This window comes from Rana temporaria, chromosome 2, assembly GCF_905171775.1.
Source record: "Rana temporaria chromosome 2, aRanTem1.1, whole genome shotgun sequence".
Taxonomy (NCBI): domain Eukaryota; kingdom Metazoa; phylum Chordata; class Amphibia; order Anura; family Ranidae; genus Rana; species Rana temporaria.
This window is the reverse complement of record NC_053490.1, coordinates 76,293,240-76,317,921: the sequence shown is the minus strand read 5'-3', so window position 1 is coordinate 76,317,921 and position 24,682 is coordinate 76,293,240. Positions and strand designations below refer to the sequence as shown.

General features: G+C 40.3%; 1 protein-coding gene across 8 annotated transcripts in view; it reads left to right on the top strand.

The window, feature by feature from the left end:
* Nucleotides 1-24,682, top strand: part of NBEA (neurobeachin) — a 793,834-nt gene that overhangs the window by 561,868 nt on the left and 207,284 nt on the right. For all 8 annotated transcript variants that reach the window (XM_040340410.1, XM_040340408.1, XM_040340406.1 and 5 more), the window contains one exon: nt 22,453-22,589. In XM_040340410.1, the coding sequence (XP_040196344.1) occupies nt 22,453-22,589 (137 nt within the window). The remainder of the gene's footprint in view (nt 1-22,452; nt 22,590-24,682) is intronic.

Here is a 24,682-nt window from a genome sequence, read left to right as displayed (position 1 = left end):
TAAGGGGGCAAGGAGTGGTTTAAGCGGAAGTTCCACTTTTGGGTGGAACTCCGCTTTAATGAGGAGTAGTTTTCACGCGGCCTTGTTGCTCTGGAAAAAGAGTGGCAAGAATGCCCCAGTGTGGATGGGATCTAAAGGTTATAACTTTAAGGCCTCATGCACACTGGACATTTTTACAGCTGCTGTTTTTGGCTTTAGATTTTTTTTTCTGCAGCCAATAAACTCTCCAGCATGTTATCCTATGTGTCCATGCACACATAGGCTGTTATCAGCAGTTTTTGGCAGGGGGTTTTCTAGCTGAGAAAAAACCCCCAGAACTAGTGGGTTTCGAGAGAGGTTTTTCAGCTACAAAAATGCTCTAGCTCTCAAAAAGCTTACAAATGCCAAAAAAAATACATTGATTTCAATGGAAGTCGCCTCAGAAGTCAGATCACTGTCTTAACTGAAGCAACAATACAGAAAGATAACATACATTTCTCAGGCAAACCCCTCCCTCCCACAGAGCTGATTGTTGTTTAATCGACCACTGGAAAGCCTCCTGTCCTGGAGGCGACTTGAAGTTGCCTTGTACTGTCCTGGAGGCAACTTGAAGTTGCCATGCAAGTTGCCTGATGATTCCTACTCAAGTCGTGTCCAAGTTGCCCCTGTCGTGCTAGTCGTGCTAGAAGTCGTGTTGCCCCTGTGTGAATGGGCTCTTGGCATCTCTGTTTTTCTTTTCCTCAATAAACATAAAAGAAATCCCAGCTCACTTACCAGCCAGCCTGCAACAAACCAAACTGATCCTGCCTAATACTTCTCATAAAAAAAAGGGATTTAATTTGCACACATATTCGCAAATACATGCATAAGCTGCATGTCACGGCACCCCAGTGTAGCGCAGTCCTAACTCTATAATTTTGAGAGTCACCAAAGTTGGAGCACATATATGATAATTGATAGTTTAAGGGCAGGAATGCCTGGAGGTCTTATACATCATATACCTTTAAGTAGGAATGGACTTTCTCTAGGCATACCTTCCCTTAAGCCCCGTACACACGATCGGAAATTCCGACCGTGTGTATGCCCCATCAGAGTAATTCCATTGAAGTTAAGATGGAGAACGTGTTCTCTTTTACTCCGATGGAGTCCCGTCGGAATTCCAATGTGATTTTGGTCGTACAGAGGTCAGATCGTGTGTACGGGGCTTTAGTCTATCAATTTATTATATATGTGCTCCAACTTCGGGGACTCTCAAAGTCATAGGACCGTAGTACATTGGGATGCTGTGATGTGGCCGCTGCAGCTTACGCATATATTTGAAAATGTGTGCAAACTAGACCTGCTTTTAACATGAACTGTTGGGATCATTTCGGTATGTTGCAGGCTGGCCGGCAAGTGAGCTAGGAATTTTTGTTTGTATTTTGACTTGTCGCCCTTGCATGTGCTCCTTGCTGCAAATGCTAGTTATAGGTTGAGATGTCTTTTTTTTTTTTTTTTTTGTGTGTATAAACATAAATCAACCTTATGTGTGATAAGGAAGACAAACTAAACTGTCCTATTTTTTTTCCTTTTACCAATCAGTGGTCATAGAGGTCCTTCTGGTCATTCTTCCAGTATGGAAGTTGTTGCTGAGCGGATCACAAAGCTTTTTTTTTTTTAATGTATGGCCAAAAAAGCTTTGTGAAAACATGGCCTATTTTATTCTCAATATCCTGCATATAAGTCCCCAGGATCCTACAGGGAGTTAAAAAGATGTGAAGAAAATAGCTGCTGCTACTTAAATCAAGCATTGGTTCTTAGTAGTGAGGATATATTATTTTGTGTTTTTTTGTGTGTGTTTGAAGTCATTCTGCTGGTGAAAGAAAAGGAATGACCTACTTTTATCTAGAATAAGCTAATAACAAGCACCCCAAGCCATCCAAACACCCTACACATCTCTCATGTTCTCTATACTCAGTGTATCCTTGCCATGTGCCATGCACCAGCCATGTTATAAATGTTTTAACCTTTTTCTCCAAAAAGTGGACGCATTGGGAATAGATACTGAAGTGTCAAAATTTCAGATTTGAAATATTTCTGTTTCAGCTTTAGTCCCTTTGGTCCCCAGACTGTTTACATCAAGAGGCAAGTTTCATAGTATGTTAGTGAGTTTTTTAATACTACCGTAGTGCTATGACATTCAGTGTCCCAATCACCTTTATAACCACTTAACAGTCTGTTGTGATTCCAGTTACTGTTCCTGTCCCTGAAGTACAACTAATTTTTCCTCAGTGTAACTCTTCATAAATTGTCTAACATCTGCTAGCCTTACGTATTCTGAAAAGAAAGACCTGAATCCACCATAATATGTTCAAAAACTGAATTGCGTGGGCTGTTGTTTGAATAATGCTCAAGGAATTCGTTTTTTTAGGTGTGAAATCTTCACTGTCCCCTAGTATGATGATACTAGCTTTACCTTTTTTATGGATGGTAATGTGTAGACACCTGTGGTAGGTAGTTAACTTTAGACCTGCTGTATAATTTTTTTTCCCAGGTGAAATGCTTCTGCAGATAAATTGGTGTCAAGTGATGTGATAAATGTATCTTTCACCACTAAGGCCCCTTTCAGATGGAGCGGAATCCGTCAAGCGGATCTCCCTGTTTAGCGAGGGATCTCTCAGCTGATCCTCGCTAAGCAGGCAGATGACAGGTATTTATGCAGAGCGGACACAGACAGCCCGCTCTTCTCTCTGGGGCGGTTGGATGAAAACGCACTGCCTGTCTGTTTCCATTCGACTGTCATCCGAATCTATCCACTGGATGGATGGGGAACAAATCCCGTTCCGCCTGTTTTTAGCGGACTTTCCACCGCTCGGATGATGGTGGAAAGCTTACTGAGGCGAAACAGGAAGTGAGAAATTCATACAAAGAAAAAAATAATTTAGAAGGGAAATGGAAGGAAAAGGTAAGTGAACCAACAATGCACTAGCTTAAAGGAACCAATTTCGAAAATAAAAGACGAACCTTTACAACCCCTTTAAGGAGCTTACAATCTAAGGTCCTGAACTCTTATGCATACATACACATACTAGGTCCGATTTAGACAGGAGCAAAATAACCTACCAGCATGTCTTTGGAGTGTGGGAGGAAACTGGAGTACCCGGAGGAAACCCACGCAGACACAGGGAGATTCCAACTCCATGGCCGGTAGTGCCATGGTTGGAATTTGAACAAACCACCCTAGTGCTAGATTTGTGGATTTTGTTTTTTACGGATTGGATTGCAGTGCATTGCCTGTGTGAATGTCTCCATTGAAAACAATGCAGTTGATTTTAGATCCATAAATTAAAAATACTTCTAAATGTGTTTACAGCCATGTGAATGTGACCTTGATGTGATTGATAGAGATGGGCTCAGGCGTGTTTGGAATCCTAGTCACAACCCACCTGCCCAATCCTGCCAGGAAGCTGACACTGCACTCAGCCAATTACTGGCAGTGAGACATTTCCTGATCTGTGCAGCTGCGGACCAGGAAATGTCTCATCACTGCCTGTGATTAGCGCTGTGCAGTGTCGGCTTCCTGGCAGAATGGGGCAGGTGAGTTGGGGCAATATCCCGAGCCTGAGCCTATATCTTGTGATTGGCTTAATGATTTTTCTCATGGGGGTTATTAACTTTTCACAACAATGAGACGGATCACATGGTTACAGGGGGCAGGCCCGACCCCTTGGCACTCCCACCACCTTCAGTGTAAGGTCATTATTGGAAAGACTTATCTCAGTACCTAGCGAGCAGAAACCAGTAAGAATCCACAACAAACTTGAATAAAATATTTGCATTATATGTAAGTGATCTGGAGTAGAGTTTTCTTTGCAAAAGTAAAGTTTCCTATCAAAGAATCCTAAGAAAAAAAAGAAGCTATTATAAGATGATTTTCTCATATAAATGCTTTAATAATTTTCAATGCATCAGATTCAGTGTCTGACATAAAACCCCATAGCATCTAATCAGATTCAAGATCATATCTTTAAAGAGTAACTCCACTTTTGCTAAGAAAAAAATATTTCCCTCTGGGTGATCTATGTACATTGCTGGGATTTCAACAAACTTTGTTGCAGATTCCTACCTTTTGTTATTTTAAAGAAATAGCGGTTTGTGTCCATGTGCATGAATGAATGAATGGGAGTGATTTAATAATTATACATCAGCGGCTGCACTTGCAGGGCTCTAATAAGGAAAGTGGCAGAGCCTGCATCCCTTTGGGAATATCTCACAAAAAAAATTTTGTTGCAGGGGATGGCCAAAATCTGGCTTGTATCTTAGCGCAGACTTCAGGGAAAAATCAGTGAGTCAATCACACAAGCAGGAAATGACAATTCTGACGGTGGGGGAGCGTTCTGTACACCATCTATGTACAGAACACCTCCAGGTGGCCATATTGCATTGGAATTTATAGAAAATTACAGTGATGCAGATGAAAATGAAAAGGTGTTTTTTTTTTTTTTTTTTTTTTAAAGGTGTTTTCCACAAAATAAACCACTTACAACTGTAATGCCCCATACAGACGGTCATTTTTTGTGATGAAAAAAAAATGACGTTTGAAGTGATGAAAAAAAACGACATTTTTGAAACTTCATTTTCAAAAACGATGTAGCATACACACCATCATTTTGAAAAATGATGAACAAAGTGACGGCACTCTAAAGGGGAAGTTCTATTCGCCTTGAGGCTGCTTTTAGCTGATTCCGTGTTAGTAAAAGATGATTCGTGCTTTTTTGTCTGTTACAGCGTGATGAATGTGCTTACTCCATTATGAATGGTAGTTTTACCTCCCGTCTCAAAACTTGCTTCTGGGCATGTGCGGGTTTAAAAACGTCGTTTTGCCCACACACTATCATTTTCATTGACACACAAAATGACATTTTGAAAAACGACACAAAAAATTTGAGCATGTTCGAATTTTTTTTTTGTCATTTTTCAGAAGACATAAAATGACATTTTGCCCACACACGATCATTTTAATTGACATTTTTAAAAATGTCATTTTATTTCATCACAAAAAATGACCGTCTGTACGCGGCATTAGAGGAATAAAAAAACAAAACAAGGTACAGTAGTGGTACAATACCACAAGGTGCCAGAAGAAAAGCATAAAATAGGACTACGCCAAGACCATACAAGGCACTATAAGGCAGACATAACGGAACTGCAATGTAATCCCCGAATGTCTGTCTTTGTAAACTGTTTTTAGCGGTTTTAAATTTGCATATGACATAGGAATAAAACCACACGGCTATAGTTAAAAAAAAAAAAAAAAAAAAACTCCTGTAAACTAAACATGAAGTGGTATTGTAATGTGAATGCACCGATCTTTGTGCTTATGTCATGAAATCCAAATACTATCCGCTGTACACGATTCCATATACCAAATAAAGATTCCAATAATTGGTTTAGTAATCAGGCCTAGTATATATGGGCTGCATACATTAAAAAGAGTATAAAGGAAAAAAATGAAGATGTGCGTCTCATTTCTCTACAACATAGCAGATCTGTCAGTGGCAGAGGTGGGCACAGCTGCATTGCTCTCGGTGATTCTTATGATCTAAGAAGGACAAAGACACAAAATAAATTCTGGGAGTATGAATAAAGGTGATTGATGAGCGCAAAAACAATAGTGTAAAGAAAATTCAATAACAGTGAAACGTCCAATGAGGAATAACTCTAATAAAGAGTGAACTCCAAAAGTGATGCAAAAATTAATACCACTTAAGTAGCATAGGTGACAAGTAGGCACAATGGATATAAATAATCCAGTGTGTAAGTATGATACTAAAAATTGAAGCAAATTGTGATAAAAGTTCATATGTGACAATTCCAAAAAACAGGAGTGATTAGAAAATCCAAAACGGTGACTGGATGTCCGTGCAGAGTGATGACAACAATCCACAAAAAGCAGCTGAGCTCACAGTGCGCTTACCTCACCCACATGCAATAACAGCATGGTATCTCCACAGATGGAATGTCTCCCGAGAAACGAATCCTCCTCACCTTTCCTGTAGTGACAGTAGCTGGAAGCCTGTATGTTATGGAAATAGCGTCCTTCTGGCTATGTCTGCTGATGCGGTCTTCACAAAGATGGAGGCTCCGTGTGCAGAAACCACATTCAGATGACCCAAAATAAACGGAAAAGAACTCCAATAGTGAAGTAATTCCAGATGGATTTAATAGCATCCACAAAGTGAAATAAAACAAAGCAGGGTTCAGTTAAACAAAGTCTGAACCAAACGAAACAGCGAGTGAAACGGCTGTATGATCGGGTAGATTCGACACTTCCGGTCACGTCTTTCGATGCCTTATTCTGGGAGACTTTGCAAATATCTAAGACCATTACCCAAGTTCTCAAAAACCTCAAACATGAAGAAACACCATTACCTCTGCAATGGGAGGCACTGAAATGTGTTATCTGTGGGGTATTTATTCAGCACAGAGCCAGATTAAAACAAGCTCCTGCATTACAGATATTCATTGCAAACTTAAAGCGGATCTCCACTCTAAAGTGGAGTCCCGCTGATCGGAACCCTCCCCCCCTCCGGTGTCACATTTGACACCTTTCAGGGGGGAGGGGGGTGCAGATACCTGTCTACAGACAGGTATCTGCACCCACTTCCGGCCCTACGATACGGGCAAAGGACGGGTTTTTTCCTTCCTTCCCGTCCGTCCCCCCGTTGTATGCTGGGAACACTCGGCTCCCAGCACACAGCGGGAGCCAATCGGCGGGCGCAGCGCGACTCGCGCATGCGCCGTAGGGAACCGGGCAGTGAAGCCGGAGCGCTTCACTTCCTGGTTCCCTCACCGAGGATGGAGGGGGGAGCAGCAGGGTGACGAGCGATCGGCTCGTCATCTGCTGCGATCACCGCTGGACTCCAGGACAGGTAAGTGTCCTTATATTAAAAGTCAGCAGCTGCAGTATTTGTAGCTGCTGGCTTTTAATATATTTTTCCCGTGGCACATCCGCTTTAAAGCAAAAAAAAAAAAAACATTCTGGGGATCTGGTCCAGAAGATCAGTCAATGTGCATATTCTTAGTCTTCCCAGCATTGGAGGCTGAGACAAAATTCTTTAGGCCTCGTACACAGGACCGTTTTCCTCGACAAAATCCATCAAGAAACTTGGTGGCAGAGCTTTTTTGCCATGGAAAACGGTCGTGTGTATGTTTTTCGTCGAGGAAAACTATCGTGGATCTCGACGAGAAAAAAGAGAACAAGTTCTCTTTTTTTCTCGTTGGGAGTCTTAATTTCCTCGGCGTGTTTCTCGTCAGGCTGGTTTACGACGAGAAGCGCGTTCTTGTGTATGCTTGGAAACCATCGCATGCTCAGAATAAAGTATGAGACGGGAGCGCACCTTCGGTAAAAGTAGCGTTTGTAATGGAGATAGCACATTCGTCACGCTGTAACAGACTGAAAAGCACAAATCGTCTCTCACCAAACTTTTACTAACACACAGTAACATGAGATTAGCAAAAGCAGCCCCAAGGGTGGCACCAGTGGAATGGAACTTCCCCTTTATAGTGTCGTTGTACGTCACCACGTTTGAGAACAACGAGATTTTGTCTTGACAGTGTGTACGCAAAGAAAGCTTGACAAGATTCTCGACAAGCCTGACAAGAAACTCATCGAGGAAAACGATGTTTATTTTACAACGAGATTCTCGGTCGTGTGTACGAGGCCTTACGAGATATATTTACAGATCTAGGCAGCTGTCATTAGAACAATAGAAAGGTTTTAGGACTGGAGTTCTTTTTATAACCATAAGTAAGGAAGAGCCTGATGATTTATGTGAATGGAAATGTCTCTTTAATGAGGATGCAGGACTTTGACAAAGAGTGATGCAATAGGAAAACCCATCCCTTATCTGAGGTTTCTGCTTGCTATGGTATTACAAGGCCATCACATATCAAGTATACTGTTAGATTTTTCACAGAAAAGCAAGCTTACATATTATCGCACAAGAAAGGATATTTATAGCTGCATAAAAGACTGCAAAAAAAAAAAAAGAGAAATAACCAATAAATTATATTGTATGGGGTAGATCCACAAAAGGATTACGCCAGCGTATCTATTGATACGCCGGCGTAATTTTAAATTTCCTGCGTCGTATCTTTGTTTTGTATCCACAAAACAAGATACGACGGCATCTGGGTTAGATCCGACAGGTGTATGCCTTAGTACGCCGTCGGATCTTAAATGCAATTTTTCGGCGTCCACTAGGTGGCGTTTCCGCGTCGAGTATGCAAATTAGCTATTTCCGAGGATCCACGAACGTACGAGCGGCCGTCGCATTTTTTTACGTTGTTTCCGTTCGGCTTTTTCCGGCGTATAGTTAAAGCTGCTATATGGTGGCATACTCAATGTTAAGTATGGCCGTCGTTCCCGCGTCTAATTTTACATTTTTTGTGTCGTTTGCGTAAGTCGTTCGTGAATAGGAATGTGACGTCATTTACTTTCACGTCGAAACCAATACGTCCTTGCGGCATACGGATTGAACAAAACTACTGTGTACCCGCATCAGACCGGTGCAAGGACTTGCTGGAAAGATAAAGCGATAACACTACTTAAAGTGGAAGTCCTTGCTAAAACTAAAATCCCTGCATCTATAGCCACCAACATTCTATAACGAATCTATCTAGCCCTGTAAAGAAAAAAATCAGTATACATACATTTTCTGCAGGCGATCCGACCCGATCTCCAGCGGCGGAAGCTCTGCTGATTACACGTCCGACAATGGCTGTGAAATGAATGGGGAGTGACATTACACATAGACTCAGGGCTTTTTTTCAGGGGGAACTTGGGGGAACTCAGTTCCACCACCTCTGGAACAGACCCTTTGGTGCCCGCTTACCACAATCACTTGTAAACACAGAAGTCTGGTTTCTGTGTTTACAAGTGACAGCTCTGCACTCTGTGTGTAACCACCTGAACTCTGCATTCTGTTTGTAATGCAATCCTGGTATTTAATGCCCCTTTAAGATCCTCCTACTCCTACGGGTCGTGGTTGAGTTCCTGCACCTATTTTCTGAGAAACAAAGCTCTGCATAGACTTACTATGGGGCTTCCGTTGACAAACGTGTCTTCTGCACATGCCCACACAGCAAAGTCATGGCTGATTGCTCAGCATGGGATCAGAGCTTCCACCGCTGGACATCATTGAGGGGACCATGAATGCCAACATGTGCTGTAACATACTGAAGCAGAGCATGATCCCCTCCCTTTGGAGACTGGGCTGCAGGGCAGTATTCCAACATAATGACCCCAAACACACCTCCAAGATGACCACTGCCTTGCTAAAGAAGCTAAGAGTAAACGTGATGGACTGGTCAAGCATTTCTCTAGACCTTAACCCTATTGATCATCTGTGGGGCATCCCCAAACGGAAGGTGGAGGAGTGCAAGGTCTCAAACATCCACCAGACGTCATCATAGAGGAATGGAAGAGGACTCCAGTGGAAACCTGTAAAGCTTCGTGAACAAACGGCATCATGAATGCCAAGGAACACACCAGACAGGTCAGAGATAAGGTTGTGGAGAAGTTTGAAGCAGGGCAAGGTTATTAAAAATGATCCCAAGTATTGAACATATCACAGAGCACTGTTCAACCCATTATTCGAAAATGGAAAAAGTATGGCACAACTGCAAACCTACCAAGACATGGCCGTCCACCTAAACTGACAGGCCGGGCAAGGAGAACATTAATCAGAGAAAAACCAAGAGGCCCGTTGTAACTCTGGAGGAGCTGCAGAGATCCACAGCTCTGGTGGGAGAATCTGTCCACTATTAGTCGTGCACTCCACAAATCTGGCCTTTATGGAAGAGTCGCAAGAAGAAAGCCATTGTTGAAAGAAAGCCATAAGTCCTGTCTGCGGAAAGCCATGTGGGGGAGACAGCAAACATGTGGCAGAAGGTGCTCTTTTTAGATGAAACCAAAATGTAACTTTATGGCCTAAAAGTAAAACGCTATGCATGGTGGAAAACTAACTGTGCATTACCCTGAACACACCATCCCCACCGTGAAACATGGTGGTGGCAGCATCATTTTGGGGATGCTTTTCTTCAGCAGGGACAGGGAAGCTGGTCAGAGTTGATGGAAAGATGGATGGAGCCAAATACAGGGCAATTTTAGAAGAAAACCTTTTACAGCCTACAAAAGACTTGAGACTGGGGTGGAGGTTCACCTTCCAGCAGGACGACCCTAAACATACAGCCAGAGCTACAATTCAATGGTTTAGATCAAAGCATATTCATGTGTTAGAATGGCCCAGTCAAAGTCCAGACCTAAATAAATTTGAGATACTGTGGCAAGACTTGAAAATTGCTGTTCACAGATGCTCTCCATCCAATCTAAGCTTGAGCTATTTTGCAAAGAAGAATGGGAAAAAAATTCACTCTAAATGTGCAAAGCTGGTAGAGACATCTTCAAAAAGAAAAAAAGACTTGCAGCTGTAATTGCAGCGAAAGGTGGTTCTACAAAGTATTGACTGAATACAAATGCACCCCACACTTTTCAGATAATTGAAAAAACATTTATCATTTTCCTTCCACCTCACAATTATGTGCCACTTTGTGTTGGTGTAGCACAAGGGTGTCAAACTAAATTTCATCGTGGGCCGCATCAGCATTATGATTGCCCTTAAAAGGGCCGGTTGTATCTATAAGATTAGATGTCCAGCGCGTCCCCCCTTACATTAGATGTCACGAGCCACCCCACCATCAAAAGTTGAGTCCCCCACTCTCCTTTACATCACAGTGCACCCCCCTTACCTTATGCTGCTGCTGTGAAGAAGCTGGATGCATTGCTTGAAAGTAAGGGTCTGGAAGAGGACCAGAGGAGGGCTGGAGCTATCCGGCAGCTGCAGGAGAGGTTTGAGGGCCACATGAAATGGCCTGGAGGGCCGGATTCGGGCTGCAGGCCTTGTGTTTGACACCTGTGGTCTAGCACAGGGGTCTCCAAACTGCTGCCCAAGGGCCGTATGTGTCCCTTTGCTAGCCTTTACCTGGCCCTTGGAGTACTATTCCTGCCAATTATATGACGAAAGATTCCTCCTACTGACACCAACAATGGGGCACTATATCTTCCACTAATACAGATGATGGGGTAATATTACTCCCACTAATACCAATGATGGGGTAATATTCCTCCTCCTACTGACCACAAACCCTAAGCCCATGTTTATTCTCACTGATGAGACATCCACTGGCCACAATCCGGCCCCCCTAAAGTCAAAAGGATAGTCAACTAGCCCTTTGTTTGAAAAATTTGGAGACCCCTGGTCTAGCACATAAGATCCTAATAAAATACATTTTATGTTTTTGGTTGTAACATGACCAAATGTGGAAAATTTCAGTATGAATACTTTTTCAAGGCACTGTATTTCTTACACAAGTTAGTAAGCATAGATGTTAGGAGGGGGGAGGGGACATTTTAAAGAATATTTGGGGTTAAGCTGGAATTTCACTAAGTTAAAAGTATGGGATGGAGGAAGGAGTTGGCATAGTAGTATGAAAGGGGTTGTAAAGGTTCGTTTTTTTTTTTTTTTTTTTTTTTAAATAGGTTCCTTTAAGCTAGTGCATTGTTGGTTCACTTTAACTTACCTTTTCCTTCGATTTCTCTTTGAAATGTTTTTTTTTTCCATTGTCTGAATTTCTCACTTCCTGTTTCTCCTCAGTAATCTGTTCTGGCTGACTAACCCCCAGCCAGATGATGGGGGCAAGCTTACTGAGGAGAAACAGGAAGTGAGAAATTCAGACAAAGAAAAAAAACAGGGAAATCGAAGGAAAAGGTAAGTGGCAACAATGCACTAGCATAAAGGAACCTATTAAGAAAATAAAAAAAGAAAATAAAAAAAGAAACCCTTACAACCCCTTTAATGTGTATTTTGCATGTATTTTAAAGTCTTGTTCCTACCACATTTCCTATGCTATATTTTCCAAAAGAAATCTACAATCAGCAAAACTAGTTATAAATAAAATATTTTCAATGTTTCTAAAAGTTAGAAATATGAAACATTTAAACCTAATAAAATATTTACAACCCCTTTAAGGCTGAAGCTACAGGACCACTTTTGATTGCAGAATTGTAAAAATTGCGCAAACAATCTGCCTTTTTAATGGTTGCACCTCTGTGTGATTTTACACAATTTTTTTTTAATGAAAGGAAATGTAGGGTTCATATGGTTCTGTACATCAGAAATTATTTAAACTTAATTAATTAAAACTTGATCTAAAGCAGACTGCACCAATGTACTGGACCAGGTTTTGGGTTCCTACAACAAATGTGCCACACCCAGGATCCCTCTATTAGGCTGGATTCACACCTATGCATTTTTAGTGCATTTTGCAGATTTGCACTACAGAACGTGTTCCATAGGAAACCATGGTAAATGGACTGTAGTGCAAATCTGCAAAAAACACTAAGGCCTGGTTCACACTGGTGCATTTTGATATGCGATTTGTCATGTCAAATCGCATGTCAAAACGGTGGTATTTGCTGCAAATTGCGGGCAATGGCACCGTCCTAATTGGTGCGACGCCGCATCTGCGGTGCTGCACTGATTTCAAAAAGTAGTTTATGTACTACTTTTTGCGATTTCGGCCCGCGATTTACATTGACATCTGTGCAGAAACCTGCACAGATGTCTCTGAAATCGCGGCCGAAATCAGGACTGCCAGTTGAACTCGCACGGCTTCACTCCCGCAGCCCAGTGTGAACCTTGACTAAAACTGCATAGATGTGAATCCAGCCTAAGGCCCCTTTCACATAGGCCGGACACCGGCAGCAGATCTGCCCGCTCAACAGGGGATCTCTCCGGCTAATCCCTACTGAGCAGGCGGATGAGAGGCCCGTGGACATGGACACAGCCTGCTGTTCTCTATGGGGCTGTCTGATGGAAACGGACCACCTATCGTCCGATTGGATGCACTGGATGGATGTTGAACAGATCTTCATCTGTCTGATTTTAGCAGACAGGATCAAATTGGATACGGGTGGGTGTCAGCGGACATGGAGGTCCTGATTGGGTCGGCCTGAAGAACGGACAGGCGGACCTGATTGGAATGTCTGTGTGAAAGGGGCCTAAAACCTCATACACGCGATTGGTCTTCGATCGGACAAATCCGTGGATTTTTGTTCGAAGGGCTTTGGCTGTGAACTTGTTCTGCATACAGACGGCAGAACATTTTCAGCCAACATACACCAAACTACGTGGTTTTTCAGCTCTTTAGCACCACCCTTTGGGCAACTTCTGCTAATGTCTGATGGTTAGCATTGGTTCGGAGCATGCATGTTTGTACTTTGGATTTTAGTCCGACAGATTTGTATACGCACGATCAGATAATCTGACGGAACACATTTGTTTTCAATTTCTCTTTATTGATCTTTTTTTTCTTTATACAAACATTTTCATTTATACAAGATTCAATACATTGTAAAATTGTTCCATCATGAAAAAATATAGAACCTTGTTTAAAATTTATAAGCTTCTTTATCCTAAAAGTATGTTAAAACATTCGCCAACTCATTCTTACTTTTTTCCATACTCATTCATCCTATTGCCCTTTTTTACCTCCCTTTACCTCCCTTTATTTTCCCTTAATAACTATTCTTAAATTTTTATTGAGGACCAAAATTCATCCCATTTTTGGCATATTTCTGGCATTTGATTCTTTATATATCCTTCTCTTATTTGTCTTTCCATATATTGTATTTTGTTCATTTCACATACCCATTCTATGATGTTGGGACTTTTGTTATCTCTCCATTTGCGTGCCATTATTGTTCCCGCTGCCGTTATCATATGATACAGAATATCAGTTTTAATACTCTTTATTGATTCTGGCATCAGCGATAACAGTGAGACCTCTATACTTAAATCCCCCTCTACTCCCGACACTTTCTGGTATATCTCCTTTATTGTATTCCAAAAATTTCTTACCAGTTGACATCCATACCATATATGTTCTGTAGTCCCTTTATCCACCTTACATCGCCAACACATTTCTGTATTTTCATGATTTATTTTATTTAACGCTACTGGACTCCAATACCATCTCACAGAACACATTTGTTGTCGGACAATTTGAGAGCATGGCTATCCAACATTTGTTGTCAGAAATTCTGACAACAATTGTCGATGGAGCATACAGACGGTCGGATTATCCAACAAAATACGTCCATCATATTTTGGTGTAACTAGCACCTATTCTTTATATATGTAGTGTTTTTTTTTAATAGGAGTTTTCTTTAAATGACTCGAGTTGTAATCTACCAATCTATGGCCTCGTACACACGACCGAGGAACTCGTCGGAAAAGACACATCGTTTTCCTCGACGAGTTCCTTGTTAGGCTTGTCGAGAAACTCGACAAGCTTGCTTTGCGTACACACTGTCAAGACCAAATCTCCTCATTCTCAAACGCGGTGACGTACAACATGTACAACGGCAATATAAAGGGGAAGTTTGATTCAACTGGCACAACCCTTGGGGCTGCATTTGCTAATCTCATGTAATCTCATGGTAAGAAACGATTTGCGCTTTTCAGTCTGTTACAGCGTGACAAATGTGCTATCTCCATTACAAACCCTACTTTTACTGAAGGTGCGCTCCCATCTCATACTTTATTCTGAGCAAGCGCGGGTTTCTTAGCATACACACGATCGTGTTTCTCGTCGAAAACCAGCCCGACGAGAAACACGACGAGGAAATTGAGACTCCCGTCGAGGAAAAAGAGAACTTGTTCTCTTTTTTCCTCGTCTAGTTCCTCGACAGTTTTCTCGATGAAAAGCATACACACGACCGTTTTCCTTGGCAAAAAAGCTCTGCCACCTAGTTTTTTGATGGATTCTGTCGAGGAAAACGGTCGTGTGTACGAGGCTTAACACACACAGGTTGATTCGGCAGGGTATGTTCCGTCTGTTATGTAAACCGTGTTCCAGCCTACAGAGAGTAGTGTGTAAAATGTGACAAAGTATAGAGTAGTGCCTTGTATGTGCTGCAATGTTGGGAAACATGGAAAATGTGGCAACATGCTGAAAGGAGTTTTTTTTAAATCATCTGAAAAAAAAAACGTTGGATTTTTTGAAAGCTTGTTAAGAGGAAAGATCTGTTACGTGACAACACAGAAAATCTGCAAAATGTAGATTCTACGTTGTGTAAACATTTTAATATGGGATCTGAGGAGAGCAAAGCATCTCCCAGAGGGGATTATCACATAATCCTCTCTCTATAGCTGGAGTGGATTAACTTCACATTCTCAGAGGGGTTTGGATGCTCCTTTTGACTGCAACAAGACGTCGTCCTTCCCCAGACATGTGTGATCGCACCCCCTGCACACCGCACACACATCACATCGGAACAATTCATAATCTGTCTTTGTTCCCATTAAATCCAGACAATATGATTCTGTAAATTGAAAATTCTATAGAGGATGGCGAGGCTTAGACGATTTCATACGATCGCTGCATTCACCAGCACCCTCGTATCTCCTGAACATACATCGGGATTTGTAGGAAAGTGAGCATCATGGGGGTAGTCAGATGACTGTCCTGTCCCATTGGAGACCATAGATGCCCAGCCTATTGTTTGTCATCTCTGAATGGTCTAGGGGAGTGCCTGTATACTTCTATTCATCTGCCAGATCAGATCACTGGAATGGTGGCCAACACACTTCTCTAAATGATCGATGGGAACAATCGATCTATAGTTGACAACCCGTTCTATGGCTATTGCCACACACACATTGTATTTTTGGCTGATGGTTAAAGTGGTAGTAAACCCAGGACCCTGCATTCACTATATGTGGTCTCACACAGAACATGGAAATGCAATTACTTTAGTAAATATAAACAGCTAAAAACCTTTTCTCATTAGCAGTATGTAGCATTTTTGTGACTTCTATTGGTGTCTGGTTAAAGCTTGTAGGAGTTTTCGTTCTCCTCTGACTGTCCTATGTGGCTGCATTACCCCTGACTCTCTGTCTGGACACTGCTGATTGGCCCTGTGCTGATCACCTGCACTCTCCCCCAAAAAAAACCCTCTTTAGCGATACACACCTAACTGAGCATGTGCAGAGTTCCCCCAAGGCTCTGTACTATCAGGAGATGGATTGGGGATTGTGGAAGAAGGGGAGGATCAGGGAAGACAGGATAAAACAGCCTTTTTTATATAGAGTGGGGGATTAACCCCTTAGGTTCCACAGCATAGGGTGTGCGCATCTTACTGCATTAGGGTGTGCACCCCAAAGCTGAAACACACATGCTTTTCTCTGCCACCTCAGCTGCATGGGGCAGTGAATGATATGGTCTGTGCTGAGTGGCTTCCTGATTATACAAAAAGCAAAAGCATAGTAAACACAGTTTACTATGCTTCAGTTATGAATGCACACAGCGAACGAGTGTGTTCATTTAAAAAAAGGAAGGTGCTGGTAATTTACATATTTACTAGCCCCTTCCCTCGTTCACCATCCTGAAACATACCCTGTAGCAGCCGGGGGAGAGGAGAGAAGCTAGAAGCACTGCAGGGCGGGGGGGTTTGTCAATAGGGGGAATCGGCAGTACACATAGTGATTAGGGTGTGCCCAGGCACACCTGGAACACCCCCTGCGCACACCCCCTGCGCACACCCATGTTCCACAGTGAGGAGAACAAGCATGCTTTGCTGCATATACTGCATATATATGATTTTTCTGTTGTGGGTTTAGTAACACTTTACAATACAGTTGTAATTTGTGAAACCTTATTATTGATCGTGTCTTATCTGATCCATGGAAATGCAGTCATTCCTGAACAAAGTGTCTCAGTGCTGCCAATTGATGCAAAACCATTGATTATTTTCTGCCCTGCCGATTGGCTCAGTTTGATGGAATTCAATGTAAATTGAAAGTAGATCAGGAATAAATTGAGAGTAAATCAATCGGAATGGGGGTTATGGCTATTCCATTATTTGCAGATTCGATCAGGTGAACAAAAATGAAGTGTTTTGTGGCCACTATAAAGCTGCCCATACATTATACAATTTTCTAATTTTATTTTCTTTATTTTCAACTATGTAGTGCAAGGGTCTGCCCGATTGCATCCAGATTGAAAGTTTTTACGTTTGACCGCATATGATTTTGGTAAATCTGAAGGAAAATATAATGTATGGCCATCTTAATGCTGCCCATCCATTGTTATCTGGTTGTATCATGTGTGTACAATTTCAATTAGGTTTACCAAAACGATATAATATGAAGACATACCTAATCATTTTAGTGCTTAGGCTGGCCATAGATTACTTTATTTTTATTTTCCAATCAGCCAAAACGCAGATTGAAGAAGAAAAAAAAAAAAAAGATTTCCCCATCCACGTAGGCGAGGTGGATGGAAGAATCCTTCCAGCTTTGCTATTGTGTTGTAACAGTGGGGACTCCTCTGCTGTCAGAATACACTGATCAGCGATGCAGCCGATTGGCTGCAGTGCTGATCCAACACAATTTTTCCAACAAGCCTGTTTGTCATTCATTAGCTCAACTTCTCAACATAGTAACATCCATAGATGGATTGAAATTTGGCGGTCCCCTGCTGAACCGGTGGCATTTCAATCCATCTGTGGGCCGCTATATACTACACAGCTAATGGTAGATCTAAAGGAGATTGTACAATCACATTGCATAGTGTGTGTTCAGCTTGAAGCTCAACACACCTTACAATGTTTCTGTAATTTCCTTTAAATCTACCAACAACTATCGTGTACAAATGTCTTCCTGATTGGATAGCTTAGGGAGGTCCTACATAGTTTTAATGATTTTAAAGTTGATTGTAATGTAGTGACCTTATAGACTGGCCATACACTATATAATCTGATTGTACAGTCTCTGTATAATCCCCATTAAGTATACTACAAAATCTAAACAACCCATTTCATGTCACATCAGACAAGCCCTTGCAATAGTAAGTGGTAGGCCTAAAGGTGGTTGTACAATCAGATTGTACTGTGTATAGACAGCCTTCTGTCTGTGGGTAGGATTTAACCTACACTAGTGGATGTCATACAGTTGCTGTGAGTAATGTAGACGATTCTAATTCACAGCTCTTACAAAATGTAATCAAGTACTGTACACTGATGGGACGTCTATCCACCAATCAGATTTGGTCTTTTTCTGCTCTGGATACTATAAGGCAAGTCTGATCACTATGGGGTTCATATACTAAAACTGGAAAGTGCAAAATCTGGTGCAGCTGTGCATGGCAGCCAATCAGCTTCTAACTTCAGGTTGTTCAGGTATGGCCCTTTCACATTGTACAGTGGAGGTGCAGTGACGATATAGCAGCGCTATTTTTAGCGCCGCTATACCGTCGTATTTACTGCGATATTCGGGCGCTAGCGGTGCGGTATTAACCCCCGCTAGCGGCCAAAAAAGGGTTAATACCGCCTGCAATGCGCCTCTGCAGAGGCGCATTGCGGGCGGTATTACCGCGGTTTCCCATTGGTTTCAATAGGAAGGCACGGTATAGGAGCGGTAAACACCCCGCTCCTATACCGCTCTAAAGATGCGGCAAGCAGGACTTTTGGAGCGGTCCTGGTACCGCACCGCTTCAGTGTGAAAGCCTTCGGGCTTTCACATTGAAGCCTGCAGGGCATGATTTTTTTTATGCGGTATAGCAGCGCTATTTTTAGCGATGTACCACATGAAAAACGCCTCAATGTGAAAGGGGCATTAGACCCCTTTCACACGGAGGAGTTTTTCAGGTGGTACAGCGCTAAAAATAACGCTGCTATACCGCCTAAGAAAACTCCTGCACTGCATACTCCATATGAAAGCCGGAGGGCTTTCACACTGAGGCGATGCGCTGGTGCGAGAGAAAAAAATCTCCTGTCAGCAGCATCTTTGGAGCGGAGAGAGGAGCGGCGTGTATACCGCTCCTTCCCATTTAAAACAATGGGAAATCGCGGTAATTAACCCTTTATCGGCCGTTAGCGGGGTTAATACCGCCCCGCTGGCGGCCGAATCCCGCGGCAAATCCGGCGGTATAGCGCCGCTATTTTTAGCGCCGCTTTACCGCCACCGCGCCTCCCGCCCCAGTGTGAAAGGGGTCTTAAGTTTTGGAAGCTGATTGGCTACCATGTACAGCTGCACCAGATTTTGCACATGCCAATCCACCCCTATGTCTTTCTCCGTTTATATAGTGAATGCATTTTTGAACGACCCTGTTAAATAGGGGAACAGAAACTGCAGAAATCAAACCGATGAGCTAGCATGGAAAACAGAAGGAAAATTAAAGCCTGGTGCCCTTTGTTAGAGTTTCCCAGAGTTGAAGGGAAAAGTTGATTGGGATGCAACAACAGCTCCAGTTCTTTAGATTTCCTCACTGACTGTTCTACAGAGAGAGCTGGATCAGGCTGTATATTGGCAGTAGACGGGTTAAGGGCAGGGGTAGGACAATCCTGGCACTGTGTAGAGACGTGTCATGTGACCAGGTCACCAGTGCTGCCACCTTTGTCCCTGTGTGCGCAGACTCCCTATCTCCTCATATGCTGCATGCAGGGTGACAGCTGTCTGGGGTAAAGAGCCAGTATATGGAGAGGAGATGATGCCGGTGGCGCCATGTTATATGCTGGCACTTGTCTCTTCATGCCACTGTCATCTAATGTCACTCCTCACTTATCTCATACAGCAGATGAGGGGGAGGATGGATAATAGCCTCCACCATTTCATTCCAATGTCCCAGTGTACAGTATCTTACATGTCATGTTAGCATCACCCACTATGTACCAGTGTCACCCACTTCTGCAACACATGTGCCCGCTGTCATGTAGATCTCACTGTGCTTGTGTATACAGAATACCAATGAGCCATCATTTCCTATCACAGGAATGATCAGACTGGACCCCTTCCTACACCTGTGTAAAGCTATCCTCATATAGAGAGGTTACCCAATACCCCTGATAGGTGCCCATACCTGTACATATCAAATAATCAATTGCTGCAATTAATCCATAAACTGCTTTTCTTTAAGTCATTGAAACGTATTTATTTGATAGTGTTTTACTAAGATTTGTTGGCTTTATTGCACTGTCCTATTCAGCTTATTTCACCATGTTACATGTATGCCCTGTGTCCTGAGATCCCAAGGAAAAGTCACCTAAATGGGGTGAGACTTACTAATATCATTCACAAGTGTCTACATAGAAAATGCATTTATGTAGCATTGCTGTGCTGCCCCATGATAGCTGACATGTTGGGCAAATGAGGCACCGCAAGGACTTTTGGTAGTTTTCTTGTCTGTGATTGCTAGACAGGTTAGCTTTATGTCGGGCAATTCCCTACTACTATTATTTACTGGAATATGGATCTATTCCTACGTGAATGCGATGAAAAACTACTTGCTTAAAATCATCTGAATACATTATTTAGTCCCTTTTCAGTATTTCTCTGAGAGCAAACATTGTTGCCACTAATATACATACAGAACAATATCAAAATAGATGTTCAGGGAGATAGATAGAGAGATAAAGAGATAGATAGATAGATATATAGAGAGATATATCGATAGATAGAGAGATATATAGATAGATAGAGAGATATATAGATAGAGAGAGAGAGATATATAGATAAAGAGAGATATATAGATAGAGAGATATATAGATGGAGAGTGAGAGATATATAGATAGAGAGATATATAGATAGAGAAAGAGATATAGATATATAGAGAGAGATAGATAGATAGATAGATAGATAGATAGATAGATAGATAGATAGATAGATAGATAGATAGATAGATAGATAGATAGATAGATAGATAGATAGTCTAGCAGGAGAGTGGGTAGAGGTGGAAGTGGACACTGGAACCCAAACAATAGAGTGCACTGGATGCAGAATTATTCGATTAATTACTTTAAATATAATAATATTAAAATGACAAAATGCATGTCACTTATATTTTACATGTACATTTATCTTAGATTTTATAGTAATTTCCTATAAGTAACCCCTCCATGTTGATAATTGATTAAACTATAGCAATGTAGAGCTGCTTACTATAAATAAATTATATTCACTGTATATAAAGTACATTTTATTATGAATTGTATTCACTGTAATTAATATACCTTTACTATTCTTAGATTTTTTTTTAAGTACTTTGCTATAAAATAATTAAATTCACTGTATATAAAGTACCTTTTACTATAAATGAATTATATTCACTGTATTAAAGGTACCTTTACTATAAATTATATTCACAGTAAATGAGAAACCTTTACTATAAATTCACTGTATATAAGGTACCTTTATTAGAAATTAATTATATTCACTGTATATAAGGTACCTTTATTAGAAACAAATTAAATTCACTGTATATAAAGTACCTTTTATTTTCGCTGTATATAAAGTACTGTTTACTATAAATTATATTCTCTATATTAAAGGTACCTTTGCTGCAAATTATATTCTGTGTAAATAAGATACCTTTACTATAATTTCACTGTATATAAAGTGCCTTTATTATACCTGAATTATATTCACTGTATATAAGGCAACTTTATTATAAATGAATTATATTCACTGTATATAAGGCAACTTTATTATAAATGAATTATATTCACTGTATATAAGGCTCCTTTATTATAAATGAATTATATTCTCTGTATATGAGGTACCTTTATTATAAATGAATTATATTCACTGTATATAAGGCACCTTTATTATAAATGAATTATATTCACTGTATAGGTACCTTTATTATAAATGAATTATATTCACTGTATATAAGGCACCTTTATTATACATGAATTATATTCACTGTATAGGTACCTTTATTAGAAATGAATTATATTCACTGTATATAAAGTACATTTACTAGAAATGAATTATATTCATTGTATACAAGTTGCCTATATTAACTAGACATGGAAGATTCTGCCAGATTTTATTCCCCCATAGGAAATTGTAATTTACCACACTTTATACACACACGTATCACTACACAAATGATCTTTGTCTGTACTTCTATATAGTTTTATTTAAAATAAATGGCGTTATTTTATAGAGACATTGGTGTCCCTGTATGCCATCATACCACCTACTAGCCAGGCAGGTGCAGAATTCTGTATAATGCCATATACATGTCTAATGGCATATAGAATAATTCCAGATTCTGGGGTACAGGATCGATCGTTCTTTGTGAGATTTCTGTACTTACTACACTGTTTAATGAAATCTATTTGGCGTTTTTAAAATAAAATCAACATTTCGGTATCGTGTAGCAGCCAGATATATATGTAGAAACTCTTGAAATGAATACAGTAATCCTAACACACAATGATTAGATGAAGATACTAACAGACTAATGTCACAATTGCCTTCCTGTGCCCAGCAAACTGTGCCCCTTCCAAATGTGGCATCCCTGCCCTGGGGATCACCCTGGTCCTGGTGGGAGATGTGAGCCTTGATGTCTCTGTCTGTGTTACAGGTCCAGTGGTGCTGAGCACCCCAGCACAGCTCATTGCACCCATCGTGGTGGCCAAGGGCACCCTCTCCATCACCACCACTGAAATCTACTTCGAAGTAGATGAAGAAGACCCCAGCTTCAAGAAGATCGACCCCAAAGTGAGTACATTTTATATATACATATATAGTGTGTGTGTGCGCTGCATTAATCTAACAAACTAAAATATTTCCAAAAGTTTATACATAAATGTGAATATTATTATAGCTTTAGTGCAGCCATTTATTTTTAGTTTGATTATAAACACTGATATGCGCCCCCCCCCCCCCCCTTGTATTTTATATTATTTCTAAAATATTGTAATTCTAAAATATATATATATATAAGTTGTAAAATTAAAGCCATATATTTAATAATACATCTGCCATATGCAGTATATGTAATTTGTATTCATGTCAAACATTTTAAGACGTTTTTCCATTTATTTTTATTTCTAAATATTTTTTTTAATATTTTTGATGCATCACACATTGTCGGCATTTATTTGGGTTATATCGTATAATAATAGTTAAGATATAATAGTTCTGGACAAAAGGGGAGTATTTTTGTATCCATTATGGAATTTTGTGATGTGCAGTTTTTTGAAAAAAAAATAAATATCGTTTTCTACCCAATAAATATAGTCTTGTAATATTAGGATAATTAAAATATATTTGTATTTCCGTATTATAAAAAAAAAAAATACAAATGTCATTTATTTAAGGGATATATAATAATAAAGTCCTAAGTAACATTGCATAAAAAAATCGACCAAAACGTTTCAGTTTGGATGTGAAATAAAAGTGCTGTTTTTGTTTAAATTGTATTACTAAATACAATTTTAATAACGTTCTCGGTAAGCAATTGTTTGCCCGAGTTTTTATTTTTTTCTTTGAATTTTCATAAAAATATGTTCTAATAATGCATCGATTATGGAGTTGTGTGTGTTAAATTTATTTTAATAATAGAAAAAAAAAACTTTCTATACGTATAAAACATAAATAGAAAAATAGTGTGCTTTTAATATCTACAGGGGTTTTGTTTTAGGAATATGAACAAATAATTCTTAATGGGAGTTTATTTGTTCTGTCGTAAAAGGTAGTTTAGATTTTTCAGAATATATATTACTTGTTTTAAATACTTTCTTTATTGCTATTACCTTATTCCTTATTTAGTTATTACAAATCCAATTACATTCAGTGATTAGTGTTGTTTGTGTATATTGTATCTTAGACAAAACATTTTAAATGTTGGTTTATCTCAGTGGCCGTAAATAAACGAATCCACTAATTAGTAGCAATTATCCTTTGTATATGTGACAGTTGTTGTTGTCCTTTCAGTTGTTGTGTATGGTTGCTCCTGTATACATGATCTAACACGTTTTTTCTCCATTTCTGAAAGTGAAAGTATCTTCATATTGGATAATATAATAAAAAATAAACACGCCATTCTATATTTTTTAGGTCATTTATTAACTTTTCATTAAATTAAAATTGGCAACAGTTTTTTTGTTTAAATTCTAAAATCACAGAAGTCATTAAATCCAGTGTATCTCAAGTGCATTTTCCAAATATATAGAATTCAAAGCGCCATCATATAAGCAAAAAAAAAAAATTCAAATTTCATTTGAATATATTTAAATAACATTTCAAGTATATTTATGGAATGTTAAGAATAGAAGGAGCATTCTGAAACAAACTAAAAATGTAAACTTCGGAGTCCTGACACTGTTCATAGACATGAGAAAAGCTACCTTGTATCTTCAGAATCTGTTGTGTTATATCCAAAAGGGAAATGAAAACTTCACCAGATCACAGAACAACAAACAACCACAACCTCAAAGACACTGCGAGTCACAAGATTTGGGGGGGGGGGGGGGGGGGGGGTGATAAAAAAAGGTGGGGGGGTTTGTTCGGGTGGCAGATCCAGAACTTCTTGTGATTATAATCCAGGTTCAGGGGAGGACGATGGAGCCATTGATTTTCAGACATGGAAATCGTATTAATAAAATAGGTCAGGCAGAAATGAATTCTTGCTCTGTCAACCTTCCTTTGTTTAAAGGAGCATAAAAAACTGTATCCATCTCAAATCCTTCTTTAGTATAAAAAAATGGTATCCATCTAAAATCAGATTGGGGGGGGGGGGGTGCAGTGCTTAGCGGAACAGAGCCTGTTGGCCTCAGTGCCATGGAAGGGGGAAGAGGAAAGGGGGGGGG